This window comes from Humulus lupulus, chromosome 1 (genome assembly GCF_963169125.1).
Source record: "Humulus lupulus chromosome 1, drHumLupu1.1, whole genome shotgun sequence".
In the NCBI taxonomy this organism is placed as follows: domain Eukaryota; kingdom Viridiplantae; phylum Streptophyta; class Magnoliopsida; order Rosales; family Cannabaceae; genus Humulus; species Humulus lupulus.
In genome coordinates, this window is record NC_084793.1 from 79,096,422 (window position 1) to 79,120,696 (window position 24,275).

The window sequence follows — 24,275 nt, forward strand, 5'->3', positions numbered from 1 at the left end:
GGAATATGAGAATATTTAGAGTGCTGCTGTATATTTTAATTCATAACTTAAAAATACAGACATTTATACATTTTATTGAAGAAAATAAATCATTAAATTAATCACTATTCGCCTTGATTTTTCTCTTTGAATATTGAATACAAACGACTTATATATACAACACATATTATTTAGTTGTGTGATTACAATAGTCACATTTATAATATATTATTAAGATCAACATTATTGTGTGATTATTGATTTAAAAGAGTGTTGCCGTCAAATAATAATGTGTTTCTTTAATACAAAGATTATTAACAAGTAAAAAAAATCATATAATATAGGGAATAGATACCTTCTATTTTAATGAAATACAATTTTGATATCTTTATTCTTTCGATAATAATCATCAAATACCATTTAATTTTAAAATAAGCTTAAATTTAGTCAATAAATTACACGTTTCAAATAAGTATATTCCTATAAATAATAGGGTATAATTTTATACCGATTTTCAAATTATAAACTACTTAATGACCATTATTGATAACATAGAAAACCATTTTATATTAATTTTAAAGAGAAAATTACATAAAACAATATATGAGAAATATAATATGCAGAGGTATGGAATCACCACACTTATACAGCTTTTACTTTAATTTTTTTTTAATCTTCTAGTAGCACACGTGGTTAGTTGTACCTATTTATTTTTTTTAACTTTAATCTTAGCTATACCTACAAAAGAACACATGTCCCAATAATTTATAAAATATATATAAACTAATTTTTAAATATTACTTGTTTAATTTTGGCAAATGCATCAACATAGATGCTAAAAATTTATATATTTTTTAATATAATGAGTAAATTATGTAAAATAGTTATATTGAGTTTTATTACCTAAGGTTTAACATATTATTATTTTTTTGGTGGTGAGTTATATTAGTTTACTTTTTTCTAGCTCAAATTTATAAAATAATCATTTATCATATTACTAAGAAACAACAAGGTAATTTTGTAATTAGGTGATATTTTAGCAGATATTTTTATAATTCCAATCTCTACATAATTCAATCATATCCTTAATTCATTATTTTTTTATGATGATATTTACATGGCAATAATATATATAGACACCCGATTTATTAAAAATAAAGTAATTTAGCTTTTTTAAAATGTATTATTATAACACCCTCTCTCAATCTTTTATACATTTTATTTTCCTTTTTGTGTTATTTTCAACCATTTCATTTGATCTTATTTAAGTTCATTATTAAAAAAAATAGACTTTGACAAGGTTTTTTATTATTTTTTTGTTTAACTTTTTGTGTAAATATTGAAAATATACTTTACTTATTTATCTTTTCTACAATATGAAAAAGAAGAAATATATAGCAAAAAAAAATATTGAGCTATCTTAATAAAGTTTTTTGGAGTGTTATATAATGCCCCATTTTTCAAAAATTATAATCACGCTCTTTGTTATAAAAAGAGAAAAAAATAGAAAATAAAAACTAACACCAAACTATAACATTTAACAGTATAGGGTTACAAATGAGAAGAAAATAAAAGTTTTAGAACCAATTTACCAAAAAAAAAGTTCGGGAACTTAAATAATTAGTGTTAATTTCAAAGGATTTGTTATTCTTGGGTTGAACTTGAAATAAAGATAATTTTCCAAATTGCTCTTTGAAAACTTAAATATTTAGGTAGGCTTATTTGTATTAAAGGTCTTTAAACTATACATGTGTTTGGCAAGTTGTTTCCCAAACTTTTTCTGTTTTTTTTTTTTTTTTGGTAAATTGGTTCCCAAACTTTTATTTTCTTCTCATTTGTAGCTCTATAATGTTAAATGTTACATTCTGCTCTTAGATTTTTTTTCTATTATTTTTTTCTTTTTTTATAACGAAGGTGTTCCCCAAAATTTTGTTCGATGACGTGGCAATCAGATGGGACAAGTGGCAATGTGTTGACGCGGTTCTTCGCCAACAAATAATTAAGAGAAGAAGAGAAAGGGATTAGTGCTAAATGTAGAACCGTAACAGATATATGATCTTAGAGAATGAAAAGGTGACTCAAGGCACGGTTTTTAAGTGGTTCAAAGGTTAAAATCATTCTACTCCACTAGTCACTATTATTGATATATACTGGGTATTTGATTACAGAGTGTTTCTTACAAGAGATCATTCAACCAACCCCTTATCAACTCCCAGGGTCTCCATATTTATAGGAGAATGCACCTGGACGTTGGTAAGAAGGTCATCCCGTGACCCTCTTGCCTGTCATATCAATTCTGTGACATTCATGATTAATTCCTAAACCTGACACACAAGTGTGGTCAAATCGATAGGTAAGGAGATAATGGGTCGCACGGCCCAACCCAGTCGTGGGTGTCTGAACACGCACGTTCCTGCTGCGTGTCCGAGAAGTCAGGGGCATATCAGACACGTGATGCCTGATATATGCACGTTTACCTTGCGTGTGTTGACTTCATAAAGGGTCATAGCCTCCATATCCAGCTCGTATCACGATCTGCATACTTGACTCGACCTTCGGCCTTCAGAGTCCCTGCTCCAGTCTTGGGCAATGAAGGCGAGCCCTTGGGGCTTTCTCGAGCTAATGACAGAAGCTCCGGTCTTGGGGGCGTCCATGAGACTAATCAAGATTAGTCCGCAGCTCAGCTTACTAATCAGCCCGTGGGAAAATCAGGGCGTACACAATGCATGGTTAGTAAATGACACATTAATAGTCAATAAATATGTCGACTAAAGAAGTGCAAAGGTTGGAAGTTAACCTGCGAAGTTGTGATATTACTAGTCAGAAAATAGATTTACCTGGTCAGGAAGTGATTTGCCCGACCAGGTAAGGTTTTTGACCGACTAGTGAGGCATTCTACCCGACTAGTAATGTGTCTTGGACGACTAGTAATGTGTTTTGGCCGACCAGTTGCTTCAGGAGGTGTTTTGTCCGACCAACTACATCGGAGAATATTTTTGTTTGGTCAGGGAGAAGTCTCACCCGACCAGACGCACAGATTGGTCGACCGGTCATCTCGGAGAGGGACTCACCCAATCGGACACGTAGTTCATCCGACCAGTCATTTTAGGAATGAGTTCATTTGACCAGTTACCTCATCAAGGGGTTTCATCCAACCAGTTACATCAGAAAAGGGGTTTCACCCGACCAACTATGTCAGATTGAGGAGTGTAGTCGACCAGATGTGTCAGAATCTCAGGAATTAACTGCCCAGTGACTTCTTTACAGAATCTCAGTAACAACTTCAACCCGAATAGCTCGCAACTACCGCGCGAATCTCTCAAATATCACGAAGTAATAGCTATATTGTTGTAATTTGAATTTATTTATTATTTATTAAAGTTGGTTGAAACAACCAAAGACCCCATCAAAACGAGATTTTTTTCATGTACGATCCATGAGCCTATAAATAAAGAGCTTATGGCATCATTGGGAGGGGCTGATCTTTTAGGAGACTGGAAAAACTCTCTAATTTTGAGACTTTGGGATTGTTGCTTGGGGCATTTTCTAAGAGAGTTTAGAGAGAAAAACTTTGTATTTTTCTACTTACACTTGAGAAACTCAGTTGGCTCAGGTCCATCTGATCTTAAGTGTAGGCTTCATATATCACAACTCCAAGTGGATTAGGCTATTACCAACAAGTTGGGGCTGAACCACTATAAAATTACTTGTGTTATTTATTTTCTATTCAAGGTTTCTTGTCGTTTTTGCGTCTACTCGGAGTTTGCCAAAATCATGGTCAACATTTTTTGTGTTTTCATTGAGAGCTTGATAGAAGAAATACACTACTATCCTACCAATATGGCGCCCAGGAAGCTCGATACATCAAAAGAGCCTGTTAGATCATAAGGTCATGCACCTGAGAACCCTGACACTGAGCCCAGGGTCTTTCTCGAGGAGACAACTCCGAAGGTCGAATAACTCCAGGAAGCCATGGGGGATTTCCAGGAAGAAATGATGCAATTCAATGCTCGGTAGGATTCTTTCGCTGAGGAAATGGCCAGTTAGAAGGCTGCATTTGAGCAGCAAAGACAGGTAAATCTATTTTCTGACCAGTAATATCACAACTCCGCAGGTCAACTTCCAACCTTTGCACTTCTTTAGTCAACACATCTATTGACTATTAATGGGTCATTTACTGACCATGCATTGCCACTTAACCCATCTGATTGCCACATCATCGAACAAAATTTTGGGGATAACATTTGCCCCCAAATTTATTATATGATTTTCCTACAATATGAAAATGGCTGCGGAGTTGTGATATAACTTATTTATCTTTCCTACAATATGAAATGGTTGAAAATAACAAAAAGGAAATTAAAAAGTATACAAAAAAAATTGACAAGGGGTGTTAATAATATATTTCAAAAAAACTAAATTAATTTATTTTTAATATATTATTATCATGTAAATATCATCTTAAAAAAATAATGAATTAAGGATATGATTGAATTGTGTAAAGATTGGAATTATAAAAATATTTGCTAAAATATCACCTAATTACAAAATTAACTTGTTATTTCTTAATAATATGATAAAAGATTATTTTATAAATTTGAACAAAAAAAAAAAAAAACTAATATAACTCACCACCAAAAAGATAATAATATCAATTGTAGGTAATAAAATTCATTATAATTGTTTTTACATAATTTACACATTATATTAAAATAGATATAAATTTTTATCATCAACATATGTTCATGCATTTGCTAAAATTAAATAAGCAACATTAAAAATCGATTTATATATTTTTTATAAATTATTGGAACACATGTTCTTTTGTAAGTATAGGTAAGATTAAAGTTTTAAAAAAATAAATAGAACTGCAGAGATACAACTGACCACGTATTCTACCAAAAGATTAAAAAAAACAAAAGAAATAGCATAATTGTAGACGTTCCTTATCCCGCATATTAAATTTCTCAAACAATATATAAACAAAAGATATTTCTTTTTTTTTTTTGGTTGAACAAATAAACAAAAGATGTTTCATTTATACAGTAATGATGGAACTTTTTTCTTATACATGATTTTAGGATTGTTATTTCGTTCTTACGGTGTGCTCTTCTCCTTCGTTGAGAGGTACAATGACGACAAACTTTGGAGGTTACAGTGAAGATAGCATGTTCTCGATGTCGCCGAGGTACAAATATTCTTAAACAACCTACTCTGTACGATCTCTAATAATAATAACAATAATAAAGTTCTAATTATTTGTATTTCAAAGAGATTATCTTAAGCTTTAATTTGTCAACTATGACAACATTACAAATTTGCAATAAAGATAAGGCCAAGCTGTTAGGTAGGTGAATATCTAGGAGGGTCAAAAATTCGGTAGGCCTACCAATTATTAAAAACTAAAAAATTAAATTCTAACTAAGTTTTGGTATGAAAATACTAAGCTAATCAAACGTGAAATAGAGAATAATTATCATTTTTGTTTCCTGAATTTTTGGCACTACTAGATTGTGCCCACTAAAATATATGGTCATGAGTTATGTTACGACGTGTATAAATAATTAGTATTTTTGTCTCCGAACTTTGACAACTACCAAATTGTGTCTCATTTAATTATAAAATTTTAAAAATCTATTTTTCTATTAGTTCTTAAAAAATTAAAGAAAAATTATTAAAAAAATTCAATAATATTCTAAAATTATTTAAAATTCCTTTTATATACATTTAAGTTTGAAAATATTTTTTTAAAAGAAAAATTAAATTGTTACAAATGAAAAAAAAAACATATTCCTTTCTTCTTTATTCTTTTTTAATATATTTTTCTAATTACTTTCTATTCTTTCATTTTTGTCAAATATTTTTAATTAATTAAGTTTTATATATTTCTTTTAAAATTAGTACATTTTAAATTTATAATACTTTATATATATTTAATTTTTAAAATGATTTTAATTAGGGACAAAAATGAAAGAATAGAAAGTAATTAGAAAAATTAATAAAAAATAATAAAGAAGGGAATATTTTTTTTTATTGTAACAAAGCTTAAATATATTTAAATGGAACTTTAGTCTTTTATTGAATTTTTTTTTTAATTTTTCTTAAATTTTTTAAGAACTTAATAGAAAAATATATTTTAATTTTTTTATAATTAAAAAGGACACAATTTAGTAGTTGTCAAAATTTGGGACACAAAAATGTTAATTGTTTTATGCAAATCATAACAATAACAATGAAATGAACACAATGTGATATTATCAGAAATTTTTTTAACAAACAGTATATTTTAGAAGCACAATCAAGTAGTGTCAGGATGCAAATTTGTTATTTATTCTTAAATAAATACCTGACCATATTAAGAGTTTCATCATGTATCCAAGTTCCATTGTTAAAGGATGAGAAAACATTCAAAATTTGAATCATGTATCACAAATACCTAGCCACCCAACCCAACCACTAGAGTTACACTTTTATAAAACAAGATTCATGTACATTATGAAAATAAATGTTACAAAAGATGGGAAAAAAAAACGAAATAAAAAGAAATATTAGGGGTTTGCTGATCATCTGTTCATTTTCTCTTCATGATATCCCAAGGAAATGCAAAACAAAATCAAATCAAATCTCTTCCGAGAAACCCGAACTGGTCCATATGGTGGAAAAATAATTAGTTAAAATAAGGTTCTGGTCATCGCCCACTTGGACCTCCTTCCTGTCAAAAAGTTTCAACATCAAAATTGATATGAACCATTTTTATTGGAATTAGTAAACTACAAATAAGTAAATAATCACACCATAACTTCTTTAAATACATACTAATAAAACACCAGTCAAGTATGGAGCATGACATATTGGGTCAACAGAAAGATTCAAACTTCTCAGAAAATTAAATAATAAACAACAAAGACGTTGACTTTTAGTATTGTACCATGGGGGGTAAATGCGAATGCAGTTCCCAACTTCAAGGTCGACATCATTGCAAACTCTGGGGTTGAAAATGACTGTCCTTTCCGTTCCTTCATCTGCCATTTCTTTGAGGGTTGTCTCTGACAGTGAGAGGCTCTGCAGGATACAAAGGCACCTGATTGAAAACGACATTAAAGAGCTCTCATCGAAAATTTTAGGAAATTATTTTCAATGACCTTAAAGTTCTTGCTGAAGAAGCAACGACAAACTACCAGCTTTCCTTCCAAGTATCTAGCCAAAATTTTACAATAAACGCAGCTGGCTTCATCTGAAGCAGGCATTAGAAGGAGCCAAAGATAAAAAATAGTCAATAGTAACAGCATACATCATAAACAACGCACAAACATTTTACTGTAATAGATCATAAGTAGTTTATGCAAGTTGGTTGTAAAACTAATCTAAAGCTTTATTACTTTGGCCCACTCGATTCCCTAATGTCTTCAAGAAATCCATGTCTTGTTCTTTTTCACTCTGCATGGCCTGCTGCAATTTCCAAAACAATCCACTTCTGCAAAATTTGGTAGTAAGAAACCGTCACTTGGTCACACTAAGCTCTTTCTTACCAACACTAAACTGTATGTTATAATTGACAAACTGTAGTTACATCATTTACCTTGGTGGTTTAGGCCCAGCGTGTAATGCCATATTATCATTCAATAAGGTAGAACCCAACGCTTCCTGGAACTGATCTACCATGGCTTGCCTTTTCATCTGAGGAATGGATAGCTTCAAATCCTTACCACTTATCTGTGGAAGAACACTGTTAAGATGAAATAGACAATTATTTTAACATGAAAAAGTACATAAACAGTGATCACAACAATTAGATACCTCACTATCACTTGATGATCCACTACAGCTCCTGAGATTAGCAAAGTCTTCATTGTTCATAATTCTATCACCTAATGGAGATATATTTCTCTTTATAGCAAGCCGGAACTTGTTTCCTCTTTTACTGCTAAACTGCAAAATTTACCAAGATCAAACTAGGATGGAAACAATCATGGGAGAGGACAAATTTGCAAATAAGGAAGCAAAACCTTTTTTGAATTTCTTCTCAGAAGACTAGCATTATCCTGTAGGCCATCTAAACGATCAGCCATCGTTTCCTCACTACATTCATGTCTAACAGCCTCTACTTCAAAAGGCACTATTTCTGACATATTTTCCTCTTCACCTTGTATATCTTCAGGAAGCTCAGCAGCTAACTCGTCTTGGTTCAATCTTTCAGGCACTCCATGGATGCTATTTGACAAGTTATTTTTGTCTTTCAAAGTACAAGGTGAAGATAGTCTGTCCTTATTTAACTGTAAACCGAAAGAAAATTTTGGCTTGCTTTTGACTTTGGCTCCTAAAGTAGTAGATTATCCAGTTCAACCTTCAGAATTAGAGAAGTCCGAAAAAAAAAAGCTACTGAAGATAAACTCAAACATCTTATAAATGGTAAAAGTACTAGCTGTTGACATTCATGAAATAAAATCACAAAGATATGCGATATTAGCTGAATTTTTTTATTGTATATAAGTTTCCTTATTTATAGGATCTTTTCTTTGACATTTATTGTTATTGTGATTATACTGTATAGTACCTAGGGCAACCTAGTATTGATCGAATACACAAGAAAAACAGATCAGAGAAATAGGATTTTTTTCCTCTCAGAAAAAAAAAATATATTCAAGCTCCAGTTGTCTTCTCCAGCTCTGGTAGCATCTGTCTTCTCATCTTTCATCTGACGAACAGTTCCAGAAGCCCATCGCACACCTAGTCACATCTTCGGAAGTCTAGAGGCCCATCGCACGATGTCCAACAAGTCACACCATCGACTTCTCAGTCACACTATAGCGTCCCAAATTTACTAATAAGGCTTAGGACCTTGATTAGCGTGTCGAAAGGGCAATAATTGATTTAATTATGATAATATATGAATTTGGTGATTATGTGATTAGACATGCATGATTGTGTGTATTAAATATGCATGTGGGTCCATTTCTGTGAATAGGGGCGTGTTTGTAATTTTGGCCCGTCGATGGCATAAATGTAAATATGCATGTGTTGTGAGTGAGACCCCAGTGTTATGGGGATATATTTGAGATGTGTGGTCCGAGACGATCCTAGGGAGCAGGTTAGCGGAATAGTCACAACAGGCTCAGATACCCGACTCGGGGTGAGCCTAGGGGTATTTTGGGAACTTGGCATGTGCCTGGGATTTACCGAGTAACGAGTAATTATTAGTAATTATTTGGGTATGTCGGGATTTAATGGGGTTTATTAGGGACACTCCATGAATTAGCGGGATGTGGCAAATGCTAGGATTGCCCTTGGTGGCACCAAAGGATTTATGATAGACTTGGGGGTATTTTAGTCTTTTGCACTATGGATAGACCCAACTTAAGCCTTAGGGGTTCTGTAGAAGGAACCAGAAATCAAAACACATACACCTCACTGCCTATCTCTTCTCTCTCTCGGTTCTCTCTTTCCCTCTCATTGGATTTGGAAGCTTGGTGAAGTTATGAGGTTTTGGCTGAGAATTGAAGCTAGGAGCTTGGGGAAAATCAGCTAAGGGTGTGGGAAATCTGGTCCAAGGTCGTAATTATCTTGTGAGGTAAGAATTCTGATGTTGAATTTGTGAAATTCTGCTGTAATCTCTTGAGCTTTTCTTAGGTGTAAACTTTGTTTTGATTGTTGAATTGGATGGGTTAGGAGCTAAGAACTTGGGGTGGTTTTATTAGTTATGCTGCTGGTTTATGAATTGAAAGCTGAATTTTGAATATAGGTGTTGAGTTGGGTGTGAATTATGGGTTTAAGCTCGGGGAAAACTTGAGAAATAGGCTGGTTTCTGGGACTTGCGTCGCGGCCTTGTTCATCAAGGGTCGCGGCCCGTGCGTGTGTGAAGGCCTGGGGAGGCCTCTGTTCTTGAGGCGCACCGCGGGCCAAGGAAGGGAATGTCATGGCCCGTGTCTCCTAGCAGGGAGGCATTTTGCCTCTGTTTTGGGGCGCGCCGTGGCCCTCAAGGGGCTGGGTCGTGGCCCTAATTCAATGTTTTGGTTGTTTGAAGGTTTTGGCTCGGGAACCCAAAACTTAAGGCTCGAGAATGATTTTACCACCCGGATTGGTAGAATCTAAGGTTCCGGAGACTAGAATTATATTCCAAAGTAATGTAATGGATTAGAGCTTGATGGATGGATATTTATTAATATGTTGTGACTAGGTCTTACCGCTCAGGCTGGGGATTAGGATCGTGCTCGGGATCGCTTTGGATTGTTAGCTCGGGACACCAGGTAAGAGAACTGTTTGTACCTGTACAGCTATGTGGTGTGTTGTACTGTATGTATTGTTTATGTTTGTTATGTCATACATGTGATTATGACTGATTGGCAAGAGTCGGGAGCAGTAAGAGCCGGGAATGGCAAGAGCTGGGAACGGCAAAGACCGGGAGAGGCAAGAGCTGGGAACGGCAAAAGCTTGGAGAGGCAAGGGTCGGGAGCGGCAAGGGGCCGGGAACAGTGTTGAGCACGCGGAGTGCAAAGCCGGGGACGGCAAGGGGCCGAGAACGGTGTTGAGCACGCGGAGTGCAAAGCCAGGGATGGCAAGGGGCCGAGAACGGTGTTGAGCACGGGGAGTGCAAACCTGGGAGCAACAAGGGGCCGGGAACAGCGTTGAGCACGTGAAGTGCAAGCCATTAGGGCGAGACCCTCCTAGGATGCTAGAGACATCCTCTCGGTGAAAACCGCAAACCCAGGGCCTGGTAAAGCGCCTGGGACTGCATAGCCGCTATGTGTTTAGCCTATTAGCTGTTTTGTTATATGTTGTGGTAGTATTGAACTGGTGTGTTGATATACTGTTGTATTATTATGTTGTCGTGCCATCTTATTGTATCGAGTTATTGTACTGCTGTACTATTGGGCTGTTATGCCATTGTGCTTTTGAGCTGTCTAAATGTTGTGTCGTTGAGCATGCTAGTAGGATCTGGTATCTGTTTGTTGCTCTAATTGAGTATGGTTTGTTGAGATATATTATTATTGTATACTGTGCTTGAAGTTCTCTTGCTGGGCCTCGGCTTACGGGTGCTCTGTGGTGCAGGTAAGAGCAAGGAAGCTAGATCTTACAACCATGAGTCGAAGGGCATGAAGCGGTGTGTACATGTTTGGCCTACCTGACCACTACGGCTGGGGTTATTTTAAGAATCACGTGGTAAATATTCGTTTTTGTCGCTTAGGTCGACTGTACTGTACTTTTGGATTGTAAATGTATTTTAAAACAATATTTTGGGATCCCAATGTAATATTTTTACGAATTTCAATGAAATACCAACTCTTTGTACTTAATGTCTATTAAATGAGTCTTTATTTTTATCCAAACACACTTTTTAACCTAAAATCTCGATTAGCGAGCTAATGGCACATTTAAAAATCACTTGGTAACGACTCTAAGGAAGTAGGGCGTTACACGCACACTCTGTCATCTTCTCCAACGAGCCCTTCACCGTCGCCTCCTCCCTGTCCATCAAGTTAGGCGGCATCTTCTCAGGCGACCTAGTCCAGCCGCACGCCTCCTCTCCAAGTCGCACAAGTTCTCTCGGCTTCCCAATTTGTTTTTCGGCGCACCAGTCAATCAGTCGCACATCCTCTTCCCCACGCGCAAGTTCAATCGCACGACTTCTCTCCTAGAGGCATTAGTTGCACGGGTCACTGTCTTAGCAATGTCAACAAGTGTATTAATAGGACCTGCCCCAGTAATTCAATAAACCAGAATAGACAATAATAAGCAATAAAACAGTAACCCAAGAGTGAATAATTCTGAAGCTTTATTGAAAGAAAATATGAGTTTCATACAAACACAGAGAAAAAGATCTCCATGATGCCTAGAATTCTCTTAATTCTTGCATAACTAATTACTAGCTTCCTTTTCCCACTAATAGGCTACTCAGTACCCAATTTTCCCCTCTAACAAACTTCCCTCCACGTCAACCATCAAATGACCCAGCCTACCCTTGGCCTTTGTGTCCCGACCCCCTCCTAGTGTATGTGAACCGAATCATAGGCTTATCAAGCCTATCATTACTCCCCCCGAATTTGTGAACCTTGTCCTCAAGGTTGAAAGCTGGAAACTGAGTTTGGATAGCGTCAAATTTCTCCCAGGTAGCTTCGAAAACAGGCAAATCCTTCCAGCGAATAAGCACCTCAACAGCTTGATTTGAAGAAGCTAGGTTTTGCCTGACATTCAGCACTTCAGCAGGTTCCACAATAAGCTCCAGATCGGACGTTAAAGTAGGTGGAAGTGTGGTGGACGAATGAGCGGTTCCAACAGCAGCTCAGAGTTGCGACACATGAAAAACCGGATGGATAGCTGACGAAGGAGGCAAGTCTAGATGGTATGCCACTTTGCCAATGCGTTTCAGAACTGCGAAAGGTCCGTAATACCTTGCTGCCAACTTCTCATTTTTTCTAGTGGCCAGTGATTTCTGTCGGTAGGGTCGCAATTTAACGAATACCTTGTCTCCCACCACAAACTCCACCTTCCTACGCGACCCATCAGCTCCTTCCTTCATCTTTTGTTGTGCTCGTAGCAGGTGCATCTTCAAGTCGTCCAAGAATGAGTCTCCCTCCTCAAGCAACTGGTTGACAGCCATTACATGTGTGGTACCTGCTGCATAACGAATCAACGGTGGGGGATCACGCCCGTATAAAACCTTGAACGGAGTGCAGCCCAAGGATGAGTGATAAGTGGTGTTGTACCAATATTCAGCCCATGCTAACCACTTAGCCCAAGCTTTTGGACAGTTCGAAGCGAAGCAACGGAGATATGTCTCAAGGCATCGATTTACTACCTCCGATTGCCTATCTGTTTGGGGGTGTTAAGAGGTACTGTGGCGAAGTTCCGTCCCTTGCAGTTTGAACAATTCAGACCAAAAATGGCTGAGAAAAATCCTGTCACGGCCAGACACAATAGACAGCAGAACCCCATGCAACTTTACCACGTGTAACAAATGCTTCAGCCACCGTTTTGGCAGTAAAGGGGTGTCTAAGGCCTATGAAGTGGCTGTATTTACTAAGCCTGTCCACCACCACTAATATAGTATCTATACCCTTCGATTTAGGCAGCCCTTCTATGAAATCCATAGTTAACTCCTCCCAAACTTGTGCCGGCAACGATAGTGGCTGCAGCAAACCCCCCTGGAGACATGGCCAAATATTTGTTCCGCTGGCAAATATCACAAGAACGAACAAACTCCAAGACCTTAGCCTTCATGCCGACCCAATACACATCTCCTTTCAGCCGTTGATAAGTCTGCAACTCCCCCGAATGGCCGCCGATGGGAGAGCAGTGATACTCTCTTAAGAAATGGGGCAGCAGAGCCTAAGTGGCGGATAAAACTAAACAACCCCTGTACAATAGCCGTTGTTGGTTTAACGAAAACCCAGCAATGGTTTTACCTTGCTCCACATCCGCTTTAACCCGAGACAGGAATGCGTTCGCTGCCACCTCACGGTTAACAAGCTCCCAATCCATCCATGTAGTAGACGTCAACAAGGAACACTCCACTTGGCCGACCCTAGATAAAGCATCAGCCGCCCGATTTGTTTCCCCGGGGCGGTACTGAATATCAAAATCAAATCCCAACAATTTTACCAACCATTTCTGATGTTCAGGAGTAACCAGCCGCTGTTCTAACAAAAACTTGAGACTCTTCTGGTCTGTTCGGACAATAAATCGTCTTCCAAGGAGGTAAGGTCGCCACTTGAGTACCGCAAGGACAATGGCCATGAGTTCCTTTTCATAGATGGATTTCAGCCGAGCTTTGGGCTTCAGCACTTGACTGAAATACGCCAGTGGGCGTCCCTCCTGCATCAAAACAGCCCCTACCCCAAACCCCGAAGCATCAGTCTCTACTACAAACGGCTTAGTGAAATCTGGGAGTGCTAAAACAGGAACTGTGGTCAGCGTTCTCTTCAGTTCTTCAAAGGCAGCATTAGCTTCTTCGGTCCACCCATACTGATCGTTTTTTAGTTGATCAGTAAGAGGTCTAGCAATGGCCCCATAATTCTTGACGAACTTCCTGTAATATCCAGTGAGACCAAGAAACCCCCTCAGCTCCTTAATCATTCTTGGCAGCGGCCAATCGAGCATAGATTGAATCTTGGAAGGGTCCACAGCCACTCCCTCACCTGAAATAATATGTCCCAAATATTCGACTTGTCGCTGTCCAAAACAACACTTCTTTAAGTTGGCAAAAAACCGATGGTCTGACAAGGTTTGTAACACTATCTCAAGGTCCTTGACATGAGTTTCCTCATCCGGGCTATAGACGAGGATGTCGTCGAAGAAGACCAATACTCTTTTACGAAGATGCGGCTGGAAAATATCGTTCATCTGAGATTGAAAGGTGGCGGGGGCGTTGGTCAGCCCAAAGGGCATCACTACAAACTCGTAGTGGCCTTCATGAGTTCGAAAGGCAGTTTTATGGATGTCCTCCGGCCTCACCCGAATCTGATGGTACCCCGAACGTAAATCTAACTTCGAAAATACATGAGCCCCGTGCAACTCGTCTATCAACTCGTCAATAACTGGTATGGGAAATTTGTCGGGAACCGTGGCTCGATTAAGAGCTCTATAATCCACACAAAATCGCCATCCGCCATCCTTCTTCTTAACCAAGAGAATTGGGCTAGAATAGGGACTGTTACTCGGCTGGATCACCCCGGATTGCAGCATCTCTTAAACAATTTTCTCTACCTCATCTTTGATACCATGGGGGTATCGATATGGTCGGATACTCACGGGGGTGGTGCCGGGCTGAAGAACAATGGCATGATCATGTTGTCTTTGCGGCGGCAGCGAAGTCGGTGTAGCAAACACAGTGCCATTCCGCTGTAATACTTCATGTATCCTGTCTGAATAGGCAACCCGATCCTGAGAAACCGATGCACAACCCAGCTCTACCCAAGCTCCTTGTCTCTCATTTTGTAACAACCGTATCATCTGCTTCAACGATATACACGACTTGTGAAGCAGAGGATCGCCATGTAAAACAACGGGCTGACCTTGGATTCGTAGTTTCATCGTGTGATCCTTCCAATGATGCGTGGTTTCCCCTAAAGTTTGCAGCCATTGGACGCCCAAGATAACATCAGTACTGCCGAGTTGCAACGGCATAAAGTCTTCGATAATTTCCAATCCTTGCAAGTGTAACGACACCGAGCGACAAATACCCTCCCCCTTCACCGCCTGACCACTGCCCATCTGTACTCCGTAAGCTTCAGTCGTGGACAGAGGCAGCGCTAGTTTCTGGGCTAATTCCGTCGTAATAAAGTTGTGTGTCGCCCCGCTATCCACCAAAACTACCACTTCGTGACCCATGATAGAGCCCAGAATTTTCATGGTCTTTGGGGAAGTAAAACCAACCACGGCATTCAGAGATACTTCCACCATATGAGCCTCCGCCGCGCCCATAGCATCGGCAATGCCGAGAACCTCCCCAATCGGGTCAGCGACCGGCTCATCCACGGCCTCTTCTTGGATAATAATGACCTGAACTTCAGCTTGAGAGCACTCGTGCCCTCTAGTCCAGCGCCCGTCACATTTGAAGCAAACCCCACGGCGTTTCTTCTCTTGAATCTCGAACTCAGAAAGGCGGCGGTACGTTGCTGATGTTGCCGGAGCCGAGGCTGTCTTAGGGCTAGCACTAGTCGGGGTCGATGATGAAGAAGAAGAAGGGGAAAGGACAAAGGTGCCCTTACCGTGGTCAGGGAGAGACAGGCTGGTCAAAGGGGGTCTTGGATTGGCCCTAATGGGCCCACTCGGCCCAGCCCGATAACCTTTAGTGAAGGCCTGATTGGCTTCAATCTGCTCAGCCAACTCCATCATATGTAACAGCCCATTGGGCTCCAAAATCCTCAAGGGGGCCTGGATCTCCACTTTGAGGCCCTTCAGGAAAGCAGCCCGTAAGGCAGCCTCCCCCATCATCTCCACCAAAGTAGCGAGAGCTTCAAACCTCCTGCGATAGTCCTGGACCAAAGTAACTTGTTGGAGGACAAAGAAACGATCATAAACCGAGCCTTCGTGAGTGGGACGAAATCGCTAGAGAAGCAACAGCTTCAATTCGTCCCACGTGGTGATGATGCGCCTCTGATTTTCCCAGCGAAACCAACTGAGAGCCGCCCCTTCCAAACACAAGACAGCGGCCTCTAATTGCTCGCCCGGAGACAACCGCTGTAAGTTAAAGTATCGCTCAGCACGGTAAGTCCAATCATCCGGGTCATCTCCTGTGTAAACGGGCAATTCGATCTTCCGAGCTCAAAATTCAGATCGCCGGTCCCCACCCTCAGTGACACGGCCCGTGGAGGCACCCCCACCAGTCACCGCGGACCCCTCGCCAGGAAGACAACGACCCGAGCCCGGAATTCCAGTAGACCCCTCGCGAAGAGAGGCAAGTTCATCAGCCACCCGTCCTTGAGCGGTAACCAATCGATCCAGCACCTCCTTCATAGAACCCAGCTCTAGTGCATGATCCTTAAGCAACGTGCCGTGATCGTTGAGCTGAGTTTGGACACTGGATAAGGCAGATTCAACGCCAACCACACGATTGTCCATCCTCGTCGACACCGGCATACACAGAGCGCCAGGTGCTGGTTCTGATACCAATTAATAGGACCTGCCCCAGTAATTCAATAAACCAGAAACAATAAACCAGAATAGACAATAATAAGCAATAAACCAGTAACCCAAGAGTGAATAATTCTGAAGCTTTATTGAAAGAAAATATGAGTTTCATACAAACACAGAGAAAAAGATCTCCATGATGCCTAGAATTCTCTTAATTCTTGCATAACTAATTACTAGCTTCCTTTTCCCACTAATAGGCTACTCAGTACCCAACTTCACCTCTAACAAACTTCCCTCCACGTCAACCATCAAATGACCCAGCCTACCCTTGGCCTTTGTGTCCCGATCCCCTCCTAGTGTATGTGAACCGAATCATAGGCTTATCAAGCCTATCATGTATCCACTCAAACTATTGGGCCCAACTCAGCCCAAACTCAACTCAGTGGTTCTATGGGCTCTCTTTACAGTCAGCTCTCTTGATATCACAGCCCATAAACTTGAGGGTTAAAATTATTTAGAGTGGGTTCCGGATCTCATACTACATGTAGCTCTGTTGCCCACTCTAGTAATTTCTCCTCTGCTCTCACTGACTCTCAAACACTATGGATAATTAATTCTGGCGTCTTTGATCATATGACTAGTTTATATTCATTGTTTGAATCATACACTCCATGTTCTAATCTTTCTAGTGTCAGAATAGCAGACAGCACACTCTCTCCTATTGCAGGAATTGGTACCATTAAATTGTCGGTTGACTTAATCCTCAAGTCAGTCCTTCATGTTCCTTCTTTAACATGCAATTTAATTTCTGTCAGTAAGTTGACTATTGACAATCGCTGCCTTCCTAAATTTCTTTCCAATTCTAGTCAATTTCAGGAACTATCTTCGGGAAGGCCGATTGGCAGTGCTAGGATTCATGGTGGACTTTATTTCTTTGAAAATCGTCAACTAATAATACAGCAACCTTGTTCATCTAGTTTGGCCTCTAATTCTATCTCTACAATAAACTGTTTCTGTTTCAAACTCTAGCAAAATTATGTTATGGCATTATCGACTCGGTCACCCAAGTTTTTCATATTTAAAACGTTTGTTTCCATCATTATTTTCTAATAATAATTAGAATAAATTGCATTTTTTCCCTCTGAACTTATGACATTACCAAATTGTGTCCTCCAAAATATACAGTCAGTTAAAATTTCTACATGAACTATTAGTACTATCAGATCGTACCCACTGTTATGATTTGCATAAAATAAATAGTATTTTTGCCCCCGAACTTTGACAACTACCAAATTGTGCCCACTTTAATTATAAAAATTTAAAAATCTATTTTTTTATTAGTTCTTAAATAATTAAAGAAAACTTATTAAAAAATTCAATAAAAGACAAATTATTTAAAACTCTTTTTAGATACATTTACGTTTAAAAATATTTTAAAAGAAAAACTAAATTGTTACAATTAAAAAAAAAACATATTCCGTTCTTCTACTTTATTCTTTTTTATTAACTTTCTAATTACTTTCTATTCTTTCATTTTTGCACCCTAAATTCATTTTAAAATTTAAATACATATATATATATATAAAAAAAATATTACAAATTTAAAATGTACTAATTTCAAAAGAAATATATAAAATTTAATTAATTAGAAACATTGGGAAAAAAATGAAAGAATAGAAAGTAATTAAAAAATATATTAAAAAACAAGGGAATATGTTTCTTTTTATTTGTAACAATTTAGTTTTTTTTTTACAAATGGTTTTTAAACTTAAATGTATTTAAAAGGAATTTTAAATAATTTTACTATTTTATTGAATTTTTTTAATTTTTTAAGAAATAATTAGAAAAATAGATTTTCAAATTTTTATAATTAAAGGAGGCACAATTTGGTAGTTGTTAAAGTTTGGGGGTAAAAATGTTAATTATTTTATGCAAATCCTAACAGGGGGCACGATCTGATAGTATCAATAGTTCAGAGGGAAATTTTAACAAACTGTATATTTTAGGAACACAATCTGGTAGTATTAAAAGATCAGGGGGCAAAAATGCTATTTATTCTAATAATTATGGTTCTTTGCAATGTGACACACGAGCTATTTTTCCTCAAAAACATTATACTCCAACCAGTCCTTTCTTTAATTCATTGTCATCTGTGGGGACCTTCAAAAGTCACTACTTCCCATGGTCATCGATAGTTTATCACATTTATTGATGATCACACACGTCTTACTTGGGTGTATCTCAAACACAAGTCTAATACATTTCATGTGTTTCAAAATTTCCATAACATGATTCAAACACAATTTTAGACATCTATTCATATATTTAATGGCACAAAATATTTCAATTCTAAGGATCCTACCTGTCTGAAAAAGACCTTATTCATCAAAGATCATGTGTCGATACCCCCAACAGAATGGCATTGCTGAACGTAAGAATCATCGTCTCTTAGAAGTTGCTCGAGCTCTACTTTTTATTATGCACGTTCCTAAGTACCTTTGGGGAGATGCCATCCTTACCGCTGCCTATCTCATCAATCGGCTCCCTAGTCGTCCAATTGGTTTTCGGACACAATATTCTCTTCTTCAGACTTCATATCCTTTTCAAACCCTCTTCCTATCAAAACATTTGGGTGTGTACCGCTTTTGTCCATATTCATCCCAAGGATCGCACTAAACTTGACCCTAGAGCAATTAAGATCGTCTTCATTAGTTACTCTCCTACTCAAAAAGGCTATCGATGCTACTGCCCTCTTACCAAAAAAATATTTGTCTCTAGAGATGTCAGTTTTTTTTAAAAAAACACTCCATACTTCTCTCCCACCTCGCTCCAGAAGGGGACCAATACTTATCAAGAGAACGAAGCTCGATGGTCATGGGGATTAGAACTACCTCTGAGTCAACCCATTATTCCATCACATCCCACAAACTCCTCTCTTCCAGAATCGACTCACTCTCTTCCAGAATCGACTCACCCTCCAACAGATTCAAATTTAAAAGATCTTGCCTCATTTTCTGAATTAATAGAAATTGATACACATCCTCCAAACCAACAACAAGAGCTGCGTGTTTATTCTAGATGCAAAGAAATAACCAAATCATGAATCCTCAACACAGTCAAGAAGCCAACCCGTTGGTAGATCCTTCTCGAAACGAGTCAGGTAATAATCACTCAAACACTGATCTAGACATTCCTATAGCCTTGAGAAAAGGAACTAGGTCTTGCACTCAACATCCCATCTCCAAATTCATCTCTTATTCAAATTTGTCATCTTTATTTAAAGCCTTCACTTCTAGTTTGTCAGATGTTTTTATTCCTAGGAATATTGAAGAAGCTCTTTAATTCCTGAGTGGAAAGCAACTATACTAGAAGAAATGAAAGCACTCAAATAGAATGATCCTTGGAGATTAGTGGAATTACCTCCTGATAAAAGTGTTGTCGGGTGCAAATGGGTGTTCACAGTCAAGTAAAATGGTAATGGCTCTAGTGAACAAGACAAAGCACGGTTGGTAACAAAGGGATTCACACAAACCTATGGGAATGACTACACTGAGACTTTTGCCGGTTGCCAAGCTCAATACTATCAGGGTCTTACTCTCACTTGCAGCAAATCTAGAGTGGGAATTACATCAGCTAGATGTAAAAAAATGTTTTTCTGAATGATGAACTTGTAGAGGAAGTTTACATGAGCCAACAACCAGGCTTTGAAGAAACTCCTGATGCAAAGGTTGTCTGCAAGCTTAACAAGTCACTATATGGCCTAAAACCATCTCCTCGAGCTTGGTTCAATCGGTTCTCGAAAGTAGTCAAAAGTCTTGGGTATATACAAGGTCAAACCGATCATACACTATTCATTAAGCAATCAGGAAAAGGGAAAATTACTATCCTAATAGTATATGTCGATGATATAATTGTCACTGGAAGTAATACCGAGATAAGTCTAATCAAAGAGATGATGGCAGAGGAGTTCAAAGTCAAAGATCTCAGTGCATTGAAATATTTTCTAGGTATGGAAATTGCCAGAAGCAAAAAAGGTATTTCTGTATCTCAACGAAAATATACTCTTGATCTCCTAAAGGAAACCGGGATGCTCGGTAGCAAGCCTAGCAGAACTCCAATTGAACTTGGAGACAAGACTTAAATGTTTGAAGGAGATTCAGTTGACAAAGGAAGATACCAGCAACTAGTAGGGAAGATTATCTATCTCACACTAGACCAAACATTGTCTTCGTTGTAAGTCTAGTAAGTCAGTATATGCACGATCCATGTCAAGACCATCTCAATGCTGGGTATAGAATCTTGAGATATCTTAAACAAGTACCAGGAATTGGGCTATTCTTCAAGAAGACAAATGAAAGAAAGGATGAAGTCTTTACAGATGCTGAATGGGCTGGATCAATTGATGACAGGAAATCCACATCTGGTTATTGTACCCTACTATGGGGTAATCTAGTTACTTAGAGAAGTAAAAAGCAAACCGTTGTTGCAAGAAGCAGTGTTGAAGCAGAATTTAGGGCTATGACTCACGGGGTATATGAAGTTATATGGCTAAAACGACTGCTTGAAGAATTAAAGATACAATACGAAGCTCCTATCCAATTATTCTGTGACAATAAGTCCGCCATCAGTATAGCACATAATCATGTACATCGTGACAGAACTAAGCATGTAGAAGTGGATCGATACTTTATCAAAGAAAAAATTGATGGAAGGATAATTAGCGTTAAACATGTGCACACCGAAAACAACTGACGGATATACTATATAAGGGACTATCTGAACAAGTATTTAATTTCCTTACAAACAAGTTTGGACTTATTAACATTTACAATCAAGTTTGAAGGAAAGTGTTGACAGTCAGGAAATAAAATCACAAAGATATGTGATATTAGCTAAAGTATTAGATGTGATAGTTGTAGATTTTATTGTGTATAAGTTTCCTTATTTATAGGATTTTTATTATTTGACATTTAATGTGATTATTCTGTACAATCCCTATAAAAGGGTATTCATCGAATAGACAAGAAAAACAGTTTCAAACCTTCTATCATCTTATTCTTTACTAACTGATCCAGAAATGACATCTTGTAAACAACTCGGTTTCTATCTATAGCATATATGTGGTTGTTAATTATAGCTTCTTCGCTGCATGGCTCAACCTGTAAATTCATAGGACAAGGAGCATATACTACCCTATTCCATGTCATTGCCTATATAATAGTAAAAAAGAAATTAATTTTAAGACTCCTTCCTTTTTTTCATTTATTATATTCCTTTTTCATTCTTTTCTCCCTTCTCCTTTATAATAAAGTGAGTGAAAACTAAAATTTCAGTAGAATGAAGTTGTGACAAAGTAATAATCAAAGAAATAGTACCTTTCAAAATTTTCTTTGGTTTGGAATAGCATAAAGCATGTTCTCTCAAACCCATTAGTGCCTCACCTTCTTTACTCAAGGCAGACCAAGAGTAAGAGCCTTCTTGTTTTTCATTTTCAATACCAAGTATGACATCGTTGGAGAGTGTTTCAGCTCCATCAGTACTGGAAAACTTTGACAGCATATTGTTCCCCTTTCCAAGCAGATCATTAATACCTAGTTACAAGGGGAAAAACTTTGCATAACAAAACAAGTAAGCAAGATAGTGAAAGCAATAAAAAATTACAATTTTTGCTTCACCTTCAGATATCGCCTTCTTAGGGGGACAGATGAAGTCATCCTCATCATAGAATTCGGGCATCTCAACATCATCTTCAAAACTTGAACTTTTTGGCTTCTAATTATGACCAATGTCATACAATTACTTCTTAAAACACTAAGGTCAAGTTTGAAAAGTGGGAATGGATTGGATTAAAAAATATAAGAAGAAAAAGGAAACATAAAAAATGAATGAGTTGATTAGGTAAAAACAAGTTAGACGCAAAGTTGTAATTTTTTTTTCTTACTATTGAAATACATGAAGATAAGGGATTGGATAGCATAAAATTATACCAAGTTTTTCAATAGGTGTAAGTTATTCCATACTAGGGGATTATTTAAGCTGTTGAATTAATTTTTTTTAATATACTCTCCAATTTCATAACACAATTACACTATAAAAATCATACAATCTTATCCAATCCAATTTCACTTTCCAAACATGGCCTAAAGGAATGAAAAACGTATAATTGTGAATGAAAATTATCACCAAGACATACCACATATGACAACGTATTAGGTTTGGTTCCACTGTCATGAGTACCTGCGCAAGAAACAATACCACTGTTTTAAAGAACCTACACTACCAATTGATAATATGAACAGAAGCAGAAACAACACAGTAATCAAACTAAAACCACCTCTTATTTCCCCTTAAATTACATCATAACCGCTACTTTCCCAAATCCATAGTAGACCAGTAAAAAAAACATAGAAACTAAGGAAGTATATAGCTTTCTAATTTCATGTGTTTACTTGCACATTTTTACACAAGTTTTGGATATAATTCCCATAATTCATGAAACTATGAAATACTTAGGTTTCCATTACTCTCCAAACCTTGTCCTTTCATGATTCTTTTTAATTGCAGATTAGAAAACATGTCCTACTAAATAGCTTTTGACATGCATGTATTTTTGAACAATGTATAATTTATTATCAACCAGCACATATATATCTTGAATGGGAGTTAACTAATACCAAAGTGCATGATCAAACATCAAAAAACAAAATGAGTAAATAAATGAACCATCAAGTACCTTTGAGTAGCTCAAGTCGTGACAAGATTTCTAATCCTTTCTACAAAAGAACAAAACTCAACCCATTATACCCACAAAAGTATAAACAATAACAACATTAACAAGTAGTAATAGTAATAATAATAATAATAATAATAATAATAATAATAATAATAATAAGTTGTAAAACCAAACAAGAGAAAAGAAAGAGCATGAGAGTACCTTCTTCTCGGCAGAGGGGGCCAATGAAACGCAATTTTCAGGCCAATCATGACTGAAATCCTCTTCGTCTGAAAAGTGATAGTTAAACATGAGTAAGTTTGAGTTAAAAGGAGGTATGTGAACATAATTGAGAATTGAGGGATTTACCAGAAATGCTCTGATCAGAATCAGGGTTGGCCTGAATATTAATTCCAGAGTAAGAAAACAACGCCACTGTTAGAGGAGCAGAGAAATAGAAAGAGAGGTGAAAGGGTGTTACCGCAGTAGTCGATGGGTGACGCCACATTGACGGGTTTTTCTTCTTTTCCCGTTTTCTAGTTTCGGCCTATTGTTGCCTGGCTCCAAACTTTAACGACTGTTCAATTTTTGCTACTTTCTAACCACCCTAATTTATATTAACTAAATTATAAATAAAAAGAATAATAATGTTTCGGATTAAGATGCTTAATCCACAATTTTGATGTTAGTAATAACAGGCCCCGACCAAAAAAAAATACTAACAGGCGACGGGAGATACATTTTTTTGGGAACAAATAGTAATTTTCTCCTTTATTGAGTTTTACCCCTTAAACTATTTTTGTGGCAAAAATACCCTCAAACTATATCAATCATTGTAAACATGTTCCTCCTATTACATTTTGTTAATTTTTTTAAGCAATTTGCTATGTGGCCACATGTCACATGCATAGTTATCGTACAAGAGTCTATTTAACTAACTGAAGTTCGTCAAAATCAAATTGATTGACGTTAAATATACCAAAATTAGTTCTAAGAATACATATACATATTCTCA

At 37.3% G+C, this 24,275-nt stretch overlaps 1 protein-coding gene across 4 annotated transcripts; it reads right to left on the reverse strand.

Annotated features, from left to right (window-relative positions):
* Positions 1 to 6,282: 6,282 nt before the first annotated feature.
* Positions 6,283 to 23,866, reverse strand: LOC133794959 (uncharacterized). 4 transcript variants are annotated; one of them, XM_062232416.1, is made up of 14 exons: positions 23,742 to 23,866; positions 23,630 to 23,660; positions 23,483 to 23,550; positions 23,282 to 23,321; positions 22,742 to 22,785; positions 22,224 to 22,320; positions 21,924 to 22,139; positions 7,986 to 8,296; positions 7,777 to 7,908; positions 7,559 to 7,692; positions 7,359 to 7,453; positions 7,122 to 7,213; positions 6,908 to 7,041; positions 6,283 to 6,691 (listed from the first exon to the last, which is right to left on the reverse strand). In XM_062232416.1, exons 1-14 carry the CDS (start codon positions 23,766 to 23,768, stop codon positions 6,598 to 6,600), a joined length of 1,515 nt encoding a protein of 504 aa, XP_062088400.1. In that variant the 5' UTR covers positions 23,769 to 23,866; the 3' UTR covers positions 6,283 to 6,597. The 4 variants fall into 4 exon arrangements, with proteins under 4 accessions (XP_062088400.1, XP_062088395.1, XP_062088388.1 ...); XM_062232411.1 differs by having other exon boundaries at positions 21,990 to 22,139; positions 23,630 to 23,863; XM_062232404.1 differs by having other exon boundaries at positions 23,630 to 23,860.
* Between the last annotated feature and the right edge of the window lie 409 nt (positions 23,867 to 24,275).

What these genes read in the sequence shown, in the direction of transcription:
- LOC133794959 (XM_062232404.1), bottom strand. Translation starts at nt 23,768, where the DNA reads ATGTGGCGTCACCCATCGACTACTGCGGTAACACCCTTTCACCTCTCT. An exon ending in TTCTGATCAGAGCATTTCTG is followed by an intron (nt 23,551 to 23,629) that starts GTAAATCCCTCA and finishes ATCACTTTTCAG; the next exon opens with ACGAAGAGGATTTCAGTCAT. An exon ending in ATTCGCATTTACCCCCCATG is followed by an intron (nt 6,692 to 6,907) that starts GTACAATACTAA and finishes ACTTTTTGACAG; the next exon opens with GAAGGAGGTCCAAGTGGGCG.